The 15,948-nt window shown below is 36.6% G+C and overlaps 1 protein-coding gene across 1 annotated transcript in view; it reads left to right on the plus strand.

Moving 5' to 3' along the window:
• Positions 1–15,948, plus strand: part of Dpyd (dihydropyrimidine dehydrogenase) — an 839,421-nt gene that overhangs the window by 186,229 nt on the left and 637,244 nt on the right. The window contains exon 4 of the mRNA XM_059266163.1: positions 3,629–3,716. Within this exon, the coding sequence (XP_059122146.1) occupies positions 3,629–3,716 (88 nt within the window). The remainder of the gene's footprint in view (positions 1–3,628; positions 3,717–15,948) is intronic.

Here is a 15,948-nt window from a genome sequence, read left to right on the forward strand (position 1 = left end):
CTTGATGATCAACCCCCCCACAAGTTTAATAAAACATCTCCCCAGTATGCATTCCAGTGCAGTGGTTGATATTTTATTAGGACTACCTGGCTATAGCAGTGGTGTAATTACTGAGCTGTCAGAGTGATAAGTGGGATTAATGGCAGCCTGATGCACTTTAGTCTGCAGAGCGCTTAGAGAATTGCAAGATGGTATTATTATCAGAGTCTGCCCATTCTGGCATATTCATGGCACCAAAAGAAAAAAAAGAATGCTACAATTCAGGTTTGCATTGCCCTGCCTCATTAACATCTGACATTTCCAACAGCTGTTATTTGTGAACTAGCTCAATAATAAAGGGAGAATTATTTGGTAAAGAGGCTTAATAACCACAACGAAAAATCCTTACGTTGTCAGTGCTGTTAAGTGACTCTGTTTATGTTCAATTTAAGATTTCTCTGGAAGGACAGGAAGACATGCTGCATCTTAATTCAGTTCACTCATATCTGCTGACATTATACGATCATTTTTAGTTGCCTTATTGGTCAAGTTGGGTGTTTGAAAGAGGAAATGCAGAAAACTTGGTTAGAGATAGCTAGGAGCTGTATGATGTTGTCTCTCTGTCTAGTACCATTTCTCTATTTTTCTTCCCTTCTTTCTCTTTGTGTGTGTGTGTGTGTGTGTGTGTGTGTGTGTGTGTGTGTGTATGTGTGTGTGTGTATGTGTGTGTGTGTTTAGCATACATATGCATATATATCTTAATTAGCTATGTAATGGCAAGTATGTTTAAACTGTTAAAGTGACGTATTAAGGTAGAAAATGTGAGAAAAATGTTTTGCTAGGGTTTTGACTGTGTTTCATTTGTACTTGGTAGAAAGTCTTTCACAACACTATTTATGACGACCATATTCATCCACATGGCAGTTCCTCACACAGCATTCCTCACTTCAACTTCAAAGAGTGCATTGGCCTATTATTATTATTTTTTACATCACTTTGTGATGTATGTTGCAGGATGTACTTTCAAGAAATTCTTTTTTCTTCATCAGAGAGAATGTTTTAGGGGGGAAAATAGAAAACAAAACATTCTAAAAGCCTAAGTCTGAATAGATTGGAAGCCAACAAAATGACAGATGTGAATCTAACAATGGCATTGAGAGCACTGACAGGGGAGAGTTTAATGACTACATTTCACAGAGGACAATTGATTATGAAAAGCCTTCAGTACTCATTGTGAAAAATTTAATTTAGAAAGAAGGCTAAGGGCATAAGCCATAGAAAAGAGACCAGATTTAAAAACAAGATATTAATTAGGTTCTGAGAAATTGCTTCAGACAATAGAGAGGATGGCCGTACAGGAATGACAAGGAGATGGCTATTGTTTCCTTGAAGGAAATGAACTAAGGTCTTTCCACTTGGAAGTGGATAGAAAATGAGGGTGTTCATCCCCTTGTCAGGGAGTAATGTAAAATTCATTCTTCGACAAATTATTAGAGGGTTCTGGTCTGCTAACACACATGACAGTGCTATATTCTCTGAAGTTATATCTCCAGCTGAATATCTTTCTTCACCTTCTCTTGCTTTAGATGAGACTAAATCCCCTCCCCCCCTTTTTTTTCACCCACTGTGATATATTCTTTTCCCTTCGAACCTTGGCAATTACCATTTCCACTATGGAGTCATTCTTTTGTTTTCCTATGCTGCCAATACTACCACTATTTGCTTCTTTAACATCCACCCATCTTTCAAGTCTTCACTAAGAATTATTGCATTCAACAAATGTTTCCTGACTCCCACTCCAGGATTACTAACCCTCCCATATGCTCCCTTATGCTGAATTTTGTTAAATCTTGTTGATCATTTTGAAAGCTGATGTGCTCTTTATGTTTCTGCACTTTCCTTTAGCTATATGTTCCACGAAAGGAACCATCATGTTTGTGTTCTTCATGCCTTCCATTCCTTTCTGTTCCTGTAATAAAAATAACCAAGACTGAGTAATATGCAAAATAAAGACATATATTTAGTTCACCATTTTGGAGGTTAAAAGCTCAAATCACATGGCACAGAGTATCACATGAGCCTTATGATGAATGATACATGTATGAGAGAGATATCATATAGCAATAAAAAAAAGACAAAGGGAAGCAAGGAAGGAGCTAGGCTTGCTCTTCTGTACTCAGCCTCCTGTAAGAACAGACATGACCTCATCAGCTCTTTCTGGAACTAGTACCCTAAATGACTTGTCTTCCCAGTAGGCTCCACCTGTTGAATGACTCCATAGTGGAAAATAGTATAGGTTCTATACTACCTTCCTGTACCATTTCTTTGTAAACCAAGCTCCTAACTTGGTTAACAAGCTCAATCTATCATAAAGTGGATCAGTAAATGTTTAGTAAATGAGTGAGTAAGGGAACATCACACACACACACACACACACACACACACACACAAACACACACACACACACACACACACACACACACACACACACACACGTACAAATGACAAATGAGATAATCAGTGTTTGCATCTGTCTCTATCCCACAATAGCATTGTGGGACGGCGGGTCTCACAGTGTGGTTATTAATATTGCTTCAAAAAGCTGTAACTCGGACTTACCAGGAGCTCCCCAGTGAAATAAGCACATCTACCAGCTTCCCAAATGGCACTTAGGAATACTAACCTTCAGGAATGTCTCTGGCTTGTTCCTCATGAAGAAGATTTTGAGTTAAAATTAGGAAATGAAGGGAGTAGAATTAGGTATATAGTAGATCCCTGTGGAGCAGTACCCAGAGTGGAGTAAGGAGTTTGTATATCTAAACCCCTCACTAATCTGTAATTTCATGAGGGCTGCCACTAGCAAAGGATACCATGACCTTATTCCTTTCCCTTAAGCTGAAGGCAGCCATGAGAAGGAAATGCTTTGTTCTTGAAGGGAGTGAAACTGGGATACTTCTTTGAAACAGTGGCTACAGAACTCACCTGTGCTGTGAGTGGACTATAAGCTGAAAGACACAAGAGAAATGGATGAAGGGAGGTGGAGGGAAGGAAGTAGAGAACAGCAGGAAGTTTGGATAGGGCAGAGAATATAAGGACATTGTAACTCTTAAGATACAGATCTCTTTTGTATTTGTGTAATAATTGTAGTCTCTAAGACATGCAAGCTGTGTCATAAAATATTGTACGTATTAAACAGTGAACTGGTATATCAAAAGGTGAAAGATTCCATAAAGGAGTGAATGATGTATCTCCAGTAGATACCTCCTAAAACCTAAGAGCAGCTCTAAAAGAACAGGATACTGTAAAAAACAGGAGGTAAAAAAGTTTAGAAGAGAGAGACTAAGTATTTACTGTAGCGGTGGCACACACCTTTAATCCCAGCACTCAGGAGGCAGAGCCAGGCAGATCTCTGTGAGTTTGAGGCCAGCCTGGTCTATAGAGCGAGATCCAGGACAGGCACCAAAACTACACATAGAAACCCTGTCTCAAAAAAACAACAAACAAACAAACAAAAGAATACATGTTTAGAAGTTTTAAATTTTATTTGTATTTGTTAAATGTTAACTCTGAGTTGGCTTAAGACTAAAAAAATAGAGAGATGATGTCATCTTCTTTGTAATTTTCTTAACACAGTTATTCTATTCCCTAGATGCTTGAAATGTGCAGACGCCCCCTGCCAGAAGAGTTGTCCCACAAATCTTGATATTAAGTCATTCATCACAAGTATCGCCAACAAGGTGAGTTCAGAGGTCATGGGGATAACAGGACCACTGCACTCACGAACTCACAGCAGATGTGGTTGCTTGTGCAAAATTTGCAAAAGATAAAGGCAGTCGGCATTTCATCATGAGGGTAGATCTCAAGCCCCATCCCTAGCTGAGGAGGTATTGACAGTTGCTGGCTTCTGTGCGAAGAAGAGTCAGTGTTCTTTAAGGGGTGACCACTAGTAGATCAGCTGTGCTCTAGTGGATGGCCATATACCCAGGAAACTACAGATATACAAATTAGACTCAAAGGATTAAAGAGACAAACAAACAAAAGAAGACATGAGGTTGGCAGTAGGATGGGATAGATCTGAGAGGAGTTTTGGAATTGGGAGGAAAATACAGTGAATATGATAAAAACACCATCTCCGCATGTATGGGATTATCAAGGAATTAATAAAAATATAAAAATGTATTGGGATAATCATCAGTTACTGCTTAGGTTGTAGGGCATGACATCAGTCTTCATGTCGGTCGTATTTAGCAGGATTTGAAGTACTTAGTTTTTAGTTTGAGTACTTGCTATTAACCCAGTGGAAAACTACTGATCTTATCGCTTTCTTCTATGAGGAAATGTACCATCAGTCTTCCAAAGTTGCTGCAGAGTGAGAAGTGAATGATACTTCATATGGATATGTTTAGTGTAGTTGTGATTACTTAAGTATTTTATTGATGTGAAATTACTGTCCCTCTTTGTTTGATGTGGCAGTTCTCATGGTAGTGATTCCACTGGTGTTGTTGACAGTAACTACTCAGTACCCACAGTTTGAACATTAAGATGTACTTGCTGTCACCAAGTCATCCTCATCATCATTAGTCACAATGAAAGATAAACAGAGACACATTTTAAAAACACAACATTATAGTTTCTTTTGGTTGATACTGCATTCCACGTGACCCAGGAAGATTGTACATGCCACATGTGTGGAAGAAGGAGTGTGAACATGCCCACTGCTTCTTTGGGGAAATGCTATTTTGCCTTAGTAAACATGCCTGAGATACCATGAAGAAAGGAAGTGGAAATAAAGTAATCAATTGTGATTAGACTATAAAAGTCCATGAATAATATTCTCCATGTTTAAGTCTTAATTGTGGTGATATTGTGTCCCCAAACATGTTGTGCACCCTAATAAACTTATCTGGGGGTCAGAGAACAGAACAGCTACTATATTAAGCATAGACATTAGGTAGTGGTAGATACACCTTTAATCCTAGCATTCTGAAGGCAGAGATTCATCCAGATCTCTGTGAGTTCAAGGCCACACTGCAAACAGTCAGGCATGGTGACACACACCTTTAATCCCTGCATTTGAGAGCTCATGTCTTTGCTTGGGAAAGACACATGCCTTTAATCCCAGGAAGTGATGGCAGGAAGCAAAAAGGTATATAAGGCCTGAGGACCAGAAACTAGAGGCTTTTAAGCTTTTATGCTTTTAGCAGCAGTTTAGCTGAGATCCATTCAGATGAGGACTCAGAGGTTTCCAGTTTGAAGTAACAGGATTGGTTGTGAAGATGGGGTGGTGGGGTTACCTGTGGCTTGTTCTGCTTCTCTGATCTTTCAGAATTTACCTCAATACCTGGCTCCCAGGTTTTTTAATTTTTAAGACCATTTGAAATTTGTGTTATACTTAATCCCTTAGGGACTTGGAAATCTGCTTTGCATTTTTGGAAGAATTCTAGAAAGGGGTCATGTTTTAAATATCATAGTATCCAAAAATATTCATTATCATAAGAACTTTGTCTTACTTATTAAATAATACCACATGAAATGGACTTGAAGTCATGTTCATTTAAAAATAATCTTTCCCAAACGTATAAAGTATGAAGCCTAAAATATTTTAGCTAAAACATATTCCTTAATTAACAGTACTCATATCAGAAATAAGGGGGTCAGTTGATGGCTATCAGTCTGGTAGACTGTGCTAAGTAAATTGTCTCTGACCAGTCCCACACCAGTAGTTAAGCCACCTTGAGGGTAACATACTCTACTCATTCAAAATCTACACAAATTCACAGGAATAATGACAAAAAAAAAAAAAAAGGAATAATGGCATTCTATGAAGGGTTTATATCATGTCAGAGATATATGAGGATGATCTATTTTTCTGTTGTTGTTGTTGTTAAAACTTCTTCCATTTTGGGTTAGAACGATGGCACAGTAGTTAAGGGGTCCTGTGCTCATTGCATGAGTCGGCTGTTTGAAACCTGGGGCTTATGCAGGGACGTTTGGCTCAGCCTGGGAGGAGGGGACTGGACCTGCCTGGACTGAGTCTACCAGGTTGACCTCAATCCTCGGGGGAGGCTTTGCCCTGGAGGAGATGGAAATTGCGGGTGGGCTGGGGCAAAGGCGGGGGGGGGAGGGGGGGGCTTGAGGGGGAGAACAAGGGAATCCGTGGCTGATATGTAGAATTAAATTATATTGTTAAACAAACAAAAAAAAAGAGTGCTCACTGGTCTTGTAGAGGACCAGAGTTAATTTCCCAGGATCCATATTGTGGATCAGAGCCATCTGTAATTCCAGTTCCAGTTATCTGTCATACTCTTCTGACTTCCACAGGCACCAGGTACATATGTGGTATAGATACTTACATAGAGGCCAAATAAATACTCGTGACATAGGATACAAATAAATATTAAAAAATAAATATAGAAAGAAACAACCTCTTTGTTTTTTCTCAACTTCTCTGTGTGCTGGTGTTTATTCAAACATACTTACATATTAATTAAAAATTTTGAAGATATTTTACTAAAAATTTTGCCCTTTGTCAGGCTGTTAATAAACGTTTTAAAGTAGTATGTTCCTGAGGAATCATTTGTCTTAATCATGAAGGATCAAAGATTTATTTTCTATAAAAGCCTGCAGAGTTTTAGACATATACTAGCAGTGTACAGTGCAGGCTGTCCCATACTGCTCTGCCAGTGGACCTGAACACAGGAAGGGGGTTCATCCCAGGGTGAGAGGGTAATTGAATTGCCCGACTCAATGAGCCTTGTGCCTCTTTGGGAAGAAGATGTCGAGGGTGTTGTATTGTGTTCGGCTTCTGTGATCACTGGAGTTTAGGCCAATACTTCCGTTCTTTATTTTCTTACAAACTGGACGACAACTCCGGTTTCCAGAGCTACACTCCTCCTATTGTGCCTCCACGGTCAGCTTTTCTCTGTTTCCCCAGCGCAGGCCGCTGTTTGCAGTTGTCTCTCTCAATTGGAAGTACGCGTTTCAGAGTCGTAAAACTGTGAACGCTGGGCCATATTTCTGGACAGTTTTCCTTTGAGAAACACTACTTTATCTAAGAGTATGTGAGGTCAATCCAGAAATGTAATGGGGAAAAAGGCTGTTTGCTCTTGGATTCATTTCACGATCCTGTGTTTTGAACGGTAGTGATGTGCTCTCTTTCAAACTATTTTGTTAAATGATAAAATATTAATTCCCCCCTTTTCCTTTGCAAAATTTTGTAGATTTCTCTGGCTATTATGTACACACAGATTAAATAATGCACATGACATAAAAAGCTTCCTTGAATGATTCAGTGCAAAGTAAAAACCACTTCTTTGGGGGCTGGGAGGTGGTTCATGGAGTAAGGATTTGTGCAAGCAGGACGACCCAAGTTTACATCCAAGATTAGGCAGCAACTGGGTACAGTAAGGTCCATCTGCACTTCAGGGTTCCTACAGTGAGATGAGAGACAAGAGAAGAATCTTTGGGAGCTCATGGGTGGCTAGTTTGCTATAATCAGAGGCAGATAAAAAGACCTTCTGTAGCAAACAAGATAGAACTGTCAAGACTAATACCCAAGATTGTCCTTTGACCTCCACAAGCATGCTGCGTCATGCACATGTCCTTGTTCATATTGCATATGCACACACACACACACACACACACACACACACACACACACACACACACACGAAAACAACAACAAAAAATGTTCTTTTCCCAATAGAAAGAACTATTGGCACGTAAGAGTTACAAAGGCAACTGGCATAAAACTCAGAGGCACACAAATTCTAACCTGGAAAATGCACTGGCAATTACTATCAAAAGTAATATTTCTATTTTTGAACGAATTCTCTTGGTGTGTATGTGCATATGTTTGGCATGTGTATTTCGTATAGCCACAGAGTTGAGTAGTGAGATGGCATTGTTTTCTGAGTTTGAGTTCCATTTTCAACTGGGAAATGGTTCATGCTCTCAGAAACAATATGCTGATTATCTTTTCTGGAGTAATTGACCAAAAATCAAAAATTGCCAGCTCCTCCTCAGTGCCTAGAAAGTAATATCATCTACAGGGTGAGTGATCAAGCTGGTTGGGCTTTCTCTCATTTTTATATTAAACTAGTATGTATACCCTATAACTTATCCCTCGGTAATTTTTAAATATATAAATATTTTAAGTATGTAAAACAAAATGTAGCAACAAGATTTTTGGCTTCCCTTTATTTATTTATTTATTTATTTATTTTTTTTGATTTTTTTTAAATTATACTCATGATATTCATTAATTACACTCATAATATTAATTACATTTGTGGTATTCATTGATTACATTCACAGTATTCATTCAATATTTATATTTATGATATTCATTAATGACATTAATTGTATTGATTTATTACATTCATGATATTATGTCCTGATACTGCTGTCCATTTGTGGCGTTTTTCCTTCACACAAAACAGAGATTTTGTACTTAGGAAATCATTGTTCTATATTTCTTTCTTCTCTATCTTGAGATAATGTCTGATCTTTCTGTCTCTATGAATTTGTATGTTCTATATATTTCATGTAATACAATTCTATAGTATTTATCCTTTTTTTAATGTAAAAACATTTTATGTACAACTGCAAGAGAAATAATACTCAGATAGTCTGAACATAAAAACAGGTTATAATTTAAAAGTTAGGGTTATTTTAAACAGTAAAATATTTTCTCTGTAGAAAATAGTATAAATGATAACATTTCCCAATAAGCCCTTTTAAGCCAAATGATAGCTGCATTATACATATAAATATTGATTAGATTATGGGATACAGAAGAGACCTTTGGCTTCCCTTTAATCCAGGATACCTAACGTGACAGGACTGTTGATATGGACACCTCTGTCTGTTTCCTGGACATTGTCACAATGTAACCAACCTGCCATTGAAGGATACTTCAAGAGAGCTTTTTATTTTCCTTACAATAACAAACAAAACTATGATCTTTGTTGGCTCTCAAAGTACACTGCCATTGTCTACAATTCTTTTTTTTTTTTTTTTTTTTTTTTTTTGGTTTTTTGAGACAGGGTTTCTCTGTGTAGCTTTGCGCCTTTCCTGGAACTCACTTGGTAGCCCAGGCTGGCCTCGAACTCAGAGAGATCCGCCTGGCTCTGCCTCCCGAGTGCTGGGATTAAAGGCGTGCGCCACAACTGCCTGGCCATTGTCTACAATTCTAAATGTGTCCATGTGGTTTATGTCAGGAGCTCTAAACTCCTGTGCCACTTGCAATCACTAGTGACTTGCAAGATAGTGGGCATCAGATCGTGGGATGTCTGTCATCAAGGTATTAATCCAAGTGGCTGTTTTTGCACACAATAAATTACTTTAATTCAGATCAACCTTTTTCCCCTCTCAAAAAAAAGTATTTTGTTTGTTAATTCTATTTTTAACAGTTGATGTGAGTATTATAAATGCTACTTTCAGTCAGTATTGGATTAACTTTGTGCACATTTTGTCCATTTATTTTTATACTTTTATCTTGAAGTCTTCATGTGGAAGTTGTCTCTTGGCATCCTTTAAAATTTTATTTTAAAAGGCTGTGTTTTTATGGTTTTTGCTTCTGCATGTCTTTTTTTTTCTCTAATGTAAAAATTTATCCATTGCATTTGGTATTTACAATTTTTCTTCTTTTATTTCATAAAGGATGTGTTTCCAGGATCTGTGACTATGTTTGGAAGGTGAATGGAAGTCACATTATTGCTCTTTTGAAGATGGTTTTGGGAAGGTCATATTTAAAAGTGCTTTATCAATGGTATTAAATAACTTTATTGTGATTTATCTATAAGCAAATTCTCTTCAATTTATGGGGATTCTTTAATGTGTAGGGTAATGTCTTTCAATATGAGGCAATTTCTCATCATTTCTCTCTTTTTTAACCTTATAAGATATCATTACATATTAAAATTTCTTACTTTTTAATGGAAATTTATCTTTCATACATTTATCTCCTCCTATTTTTTTTGGAAGAGAGAGAATTACATTGTAATTACCTTCATTTCTCTTTTGAGTATTACTGTCAAATTCTTCACCAACTTAACTTTTTAAAATAGTCCATTGAGTTTTAGCTACAATTATATCTACTTTTTTTCTTTTTCTCTTTTATATTATATCCTGAAAGCAGTTTCCCCTCTCTCCTTCCCACCTGGATTTTCCACCCTACTCCTCCATTTTTCTTTAGAAAAGAGCAGGCCTCCAATGGATATCAATCAAACATGGCTTATGTACTTAACAGTTGCAGTAGACCTCAAGGCCACCCCTCGTATTAAAGCTGGAAGAGTCAACCCAGCAGGAGGAAAACCATCCAAAAGTTGAAAGAGTCAGATACAGCTCCTGCTTCCACTGTTAGAGGTCCCACAAGAAGACCAAGCTACACAACCATAGGATATATGCAGAAGGCCTAGGTCAGACCCGCTCAGGCTCTCTGATTGTCAGTTCAATCTCTGTGAGCCCCCATGAACCTAGTTTAGTTGATTCTATAGGTTTTCTTTGATGTCTGTGACCCCTCTGGTTCCTACAATCCTTCCTCCCCTCTTCTGCAGTATTCCCAGCTTTGCCTAATGTTTGGCTGTGGGTCTCTGCATCTTTTTCCATCCTTGATGGATGAAGCCTCTTTGATGATGGTAATGCTAGTCTCCTATCTACAATTATAGCAGAGTATCATTAATCTCCCCCCCCACCCATTAACAGTCCTGTCTAGTTCTATCTGGGTGGTTGGGCTATCTAGCCTTTGGGTGTTGACCCTCTAAGTGATGTAAGGAATGTGTTCCCTCTCATGACATAGGTCTCAAGCTGGACCAGTCATTATTTGGCCACTTCCTTAGTTTCTGTGCCACTTTTACTGCACATCTTTTAGTCAGGACAAATTGTAGGTTGAATGTTTTGTGGCTGGGTTGGTGCCCCAGTCCCTCCACTGGAAGTCTTGCCTGGTTACAGAAGATGGCTGGTTCAGGCTCCATATCCCCCATTACTAGGAGTCTTATCCTGGGTCACCCTTGTATATTCCTGGGAGTTTCCATTGCACTAGGTTTCATGCTTATCCCTGAGGTGCCCCCAATTCTTGATGTCACTCCAAGTACTCTGTCCTTTTGTCCTCTCCCAACCTAATCCATACAGTTTCCATCCCACCCACTCCAAGCACCCCCCTCCATAATATCAATCCTATTTCCTTTCCCTAGGGAGACTTGTAGCTAAAATTTTCTCCAGTCCTGCCCAAACCTGTAGCCTCTTAGACCCAAATAAACACACAGAGGTTTATATTAATTATAAACTGCATGGCCTAATGGCTCAGGCTTCTTGCTAGCTAGATCTTACATCTTAAATTAACCCATTTCTATAAATCTATACCTTGCCACGTGGATTGTCTTATAAGTGTCTTTACATCTTGCTTCTCATGGCAGCAGCTGGCAGCATCTCTTGACTCAGCCTTCCTTTTCCCAGCATTCTCCTCTCTGCTTATCCCACCTATACTATACTTCCTGCCTGGCTACTGGCCAATCAGCATTTTATTTATCATAGCATACAGAAAGACATCTCCAGCAGAGATTCATATGTCTCCTCTTGAGCCCTTCTTATTACTTAGCTTCTCGGGGTCTGTGGATTGTAGGATTATTATCTTTACTTTACAGCTAATATCTGCTTATAAGTGAGTACATACCATGTTTTTCTTTCTGAGCATGGATAAACTCACTCAGGATGATTTTTCCTAGTTCCATCCATTTGCCTACAATTTTCATTTTTTTTAACAGCTGAGTAATACTCCATTGTGTAAATGTACCATATTTTCATTATCCACTCTTCAGTAGAAGGTTTTCTAGGTTGTTTCTAGTTTCTGGAGTGTTATAAACAAAGTTGCTATAAATATAGTTGAACAAGTGTCCTAGTGGTATTATGGAGCATCCTTTGGGTATATGCCCAGGAGTGGGGTAGCTTGATCTTAAGAGATAGTTCAGCCATTAAAGGGTAGACTCATGACCAAAAATTACCTATTGTTTCTAAGAGGTTTTTAAAACTTATCTATAATCTGCCAATGTTTATCTACTTTCTCAAGCTATACTGTTCCAACTATAGGTAAAATATTTACTTTCCTGTTCTATAATTCCACTCTCCAGAGTTGCTAAGAGTCTGTTTCTACCATCTGTTCTGTCTGCTCATTTCCTTGAATGCCTAATGATATAATTTTTATTCTGCTTTTTCTTTGAACCCATGAAGGAACTTCTATGAGAACTCTTATAAATGCATGTTTCTATAGAAAGTGTTTATATTTGCTTTGGTCAGGTAGTAGCTTTGACTTTATTTTTTCTTGAAGTACTTCAAAATACCTTTTTTTCCCCTTCAAATAAAGCATGGGCTGGTGATTAAGCCAAAAATATTCTTGAGCACTAGATTATTATAAATTCTTTAAATGGCTATTTCTCTCCATCTTTGGATAGTTACTTGGTAAAGTCAGGAAGAAATTTGTAATTTCAGATGGGAGAGGGGGAAGGAACATTATCTCTATCTTTGTGATAATGTAGGCTTGCATAGCCCTTGCTTTATAGTAGGGTTTTGTTTAGCTTTATATTTTGGATGAACCTTGAAATTTCTCTCAAATATGCCATGTCCTCACAATTCCTGACCATAGAAGCCTATATTCACCTTGTTGTCAGGAGTACTGAAGGTAATTCCAGGTACAGCAGTGCACTGTTGGCTTTGTCATCTTTGGTTTGGGGACATATCTATTCAAGGACTCATCAAAGATAGCATTACATAAAATATCTTCTCTACAAGTTTAATTTTGTGACTAGAAAGATCATGGCAGAAAACTAGTTAAAATAGTTTCAATGAACCAAGAACAATATTTAGGAATTGGTGAGAAGTCTACATTAATTTGAAGAATCCAAACTTTTGTATGAAAGTATCAGAAGGTTGACTGAAAAAAAAATGATTTGTTATAACAGATATTGACATCACTACAAAAGAAACTAAAGCTCTACAGTGTTGGTATAGAAAAGCACAAGTATATAGAGTGAGAAGTGAATGCATAGAAAATATAGGTACTGAATTCAAAATTTTGGTTCGGTAGAAAACATGACTAACCCACAAGTAGTTCTTTAATAAATTTAACTTTCTGAAACTGGTCATCTTTAGAAATACATAACATAGGGCTGGAGGGATGGCCAAATGTTTAACAGCACCAGCTCTTCCTGCAGAGGACCTGGGATTGATTCCCAGGAACCTCTTGGCAGGATCTGTTATTTCAGTTCTAGAGGATCTGATGCCCTCTTCTGGTTTCCATGGGCACCAGGCATGCATACAGTGTAGAGACATATGTGCAGATAAAATACTCTCACATATAAATAAAAATAAATAAATCTTTAGAAAAATCAGACTAAACTTACATATATTAAGTATATTTAAGGATAATTTAAAAATTAAAATCTGCATATTAACTTAATAAATAAATAAAAAAATAAATCTTAATATACACATTAAAATGTACATTAAATGAAAATCATTTCACTGTTTATTTAAGACCAAGTATTAATGTCTTAAAAAGCTACTGAAATTTGTGAGAGATGAGAAGCTATTGTTGGAATGGACAAATGTTCTCAACAGTCTGAAATGCTGATACAAATAGTTAATAACTAATAAATTGTAGAAATTACATATTTTACAAACTATATAAATCAAAAGATGGGCCACCAATGTTTACTCATTGGTTGCTAAAAATCAGAGTCAAATGACAGTCTTTGCTCTTCAGCAGGAAGGAAACAAGAACTTTCACGCAACTCTCCTTTGTGTGAAACCGCAAATTATATATATATATATGTGTGTGTGTGTGTGTGTGTGTGTGTGTGTATTTAAATGTGTGTGTATATTTGCGTTTGTGTGAATATGTTCCTGTTGATCAACTGCATATTGCAAAGTGCAAGCTTTATTGGAATAGCAAGTAATTCAGTATAATTATGCATATACATTGAATGACCAATAGTGGTTTATTATACATATTCCTTAAAGATGAAAACTACCACATAAATAGGCATACATTTGATTATGTCACTTGAGATTATAGTGTTGACACAGCAAAAACTGGAGATACCTTTGCTGTTGGGTAAATCTATTAGGCAATATTTATATTATTCAATGACATTATGCTATTCTACGAATGAATTACTATAGCTATTAATTAGGAAAGTCTTCTTATTAAATGAAAATCGGCATGTTGTTTAGCAATATGAAGCATTATATTACTTTGCAGAGAAACAGTCTGGTTAGCATAAACTGTTCACATTACAGGCAAATTGAAGTTTTTAAGATTTTCCTTGTAAATATCTGTTACCAAATATTATATAATATTATAATATTATATATTTAGATTTAAAATATTTGATATAAAACATCTAAATTACATCTCACAATGTACATATGTATTTTATAGTATATTATAAACTAAAATTAGTCACAATGTAAAATTATGAGACAGAGAGTTTTCAAAATCACACATGATGGCTTTAACCTACTTTTTTATTTCAATGTACAGTGTCCAAACTTTTCCCAAATGTCAGAGTTCCATGTACTTTTCTTGTATGTTGCCTCACTGTACTGAAATGTTCCTTTGCCTCACTGTACTAAAATGTTTCTATCAGCACATTCTTAAGTCCATATTTACTTAGATGTGTTTAAATTCTCAAATTTTGTCTGCCTATCTTTTTGTCTATCTATGTATCTATGCATTTATTTGTCATTCTACCACAAAGGAACCAGCTATTTTAATTACACTGCCACTTTCAATATATTTTAGTGAATAATTGTAACCAACACCCCGATACTGCATTCATTTTTAAAATATTCTAGGTTTTCTTTACATAGACAACTGTCTCTATAAACCCAGAAAGAATTCTCCAAAATAATTATGTTTACATTACAATAAAATACTGATTAAAATGATCAATACAAATATATGCACACATTGGCTACTGTTTTATCCATTGATAATTCTATTAACTGAATTTTCCAAGATTAATAATTAATGTATAACTCCCATACATTGAGTTTGATATCCTAGAATAGTGAATTTACTAGTTTTAAAGACAAAAGACCAGTATATAATTTTCCACATCATTTATCATATTGAGCTGTGTTGAGAAGATCAAAGGAGTTCTGCCTACTGATTCATTGGTGCTTATCTAAAATCTACCCTGTTCTGTTTTGTGATTTATTGTTTTAGCATTGTAAAAGATAAAATTTTACTTCTGGCCAGGGGTTAGTATAATTTGTGCTTTTTTTCAGAATTTCTTCATTAGCTGAGTGCTTAAATCTTCAGATACTCTGTTACTTAAATCAAAAGTGGATCAAATATAAGTAGCAAGGTATAAGCCACATATGATCCACAAATACTTCAGTTTAAATAAGAGAGTGATTTTATTGTACAGCTTAAGCCAGTTTTTTAACAAGATACTTTTTTTTAATTGTGTGGATATGTGCATATCAGTGTGTGTATGTGTGAACATGAATGCAGTAGCCACAGAAGTCAGGAGAGGTTACAGGGAACTGTGAGCTGACCAGTGTGGCTGCTGGAAATTAAACTCGGGTCCTCTACAAAAGCAGTGTGTGCTCATAGGACTGAGCCCTTCCTCCAGCCCCTTGAGCCAGATCTGCATGAAAACAGCAGCATGATGATGTTACCTGTGTGTCAACAGGCAAAAGTAAAAATAGTCTGTTAAAATGTTGTTTAATTTTGAATTATTTTCAAAACCGAGTAATAACAATAATGTCAATATAAAATAAGTTCATATCCATTTTTTTTGCTTTTAGTAGTCCCAAGACCGAAGGAATCCTACATAAAGAAACACAAAGCATATGACTTAGGGTTTTTAATATGAAAAAGTTAAACATAATGAACTACAAGGTAGGCTAAAAGAAATTTGAATTTAACTAACCAAACTAATTACCTTTTTTTTTTTTAGAAAA

This window comes from Peromyscus eremicus, chromosome 6, assembly GCF_949786415.1.
Source record: "Peromyscus eremicus chromosome 6, PerEre_H2_v1, whole genome shotgun sequence".
NCBI classification, from domain to species: Eukaryota; Metazoa; Chordata; class Mammalia; order Rodentia; family Cricetidae; genus Peromyscus; species Peromyscus eremicus.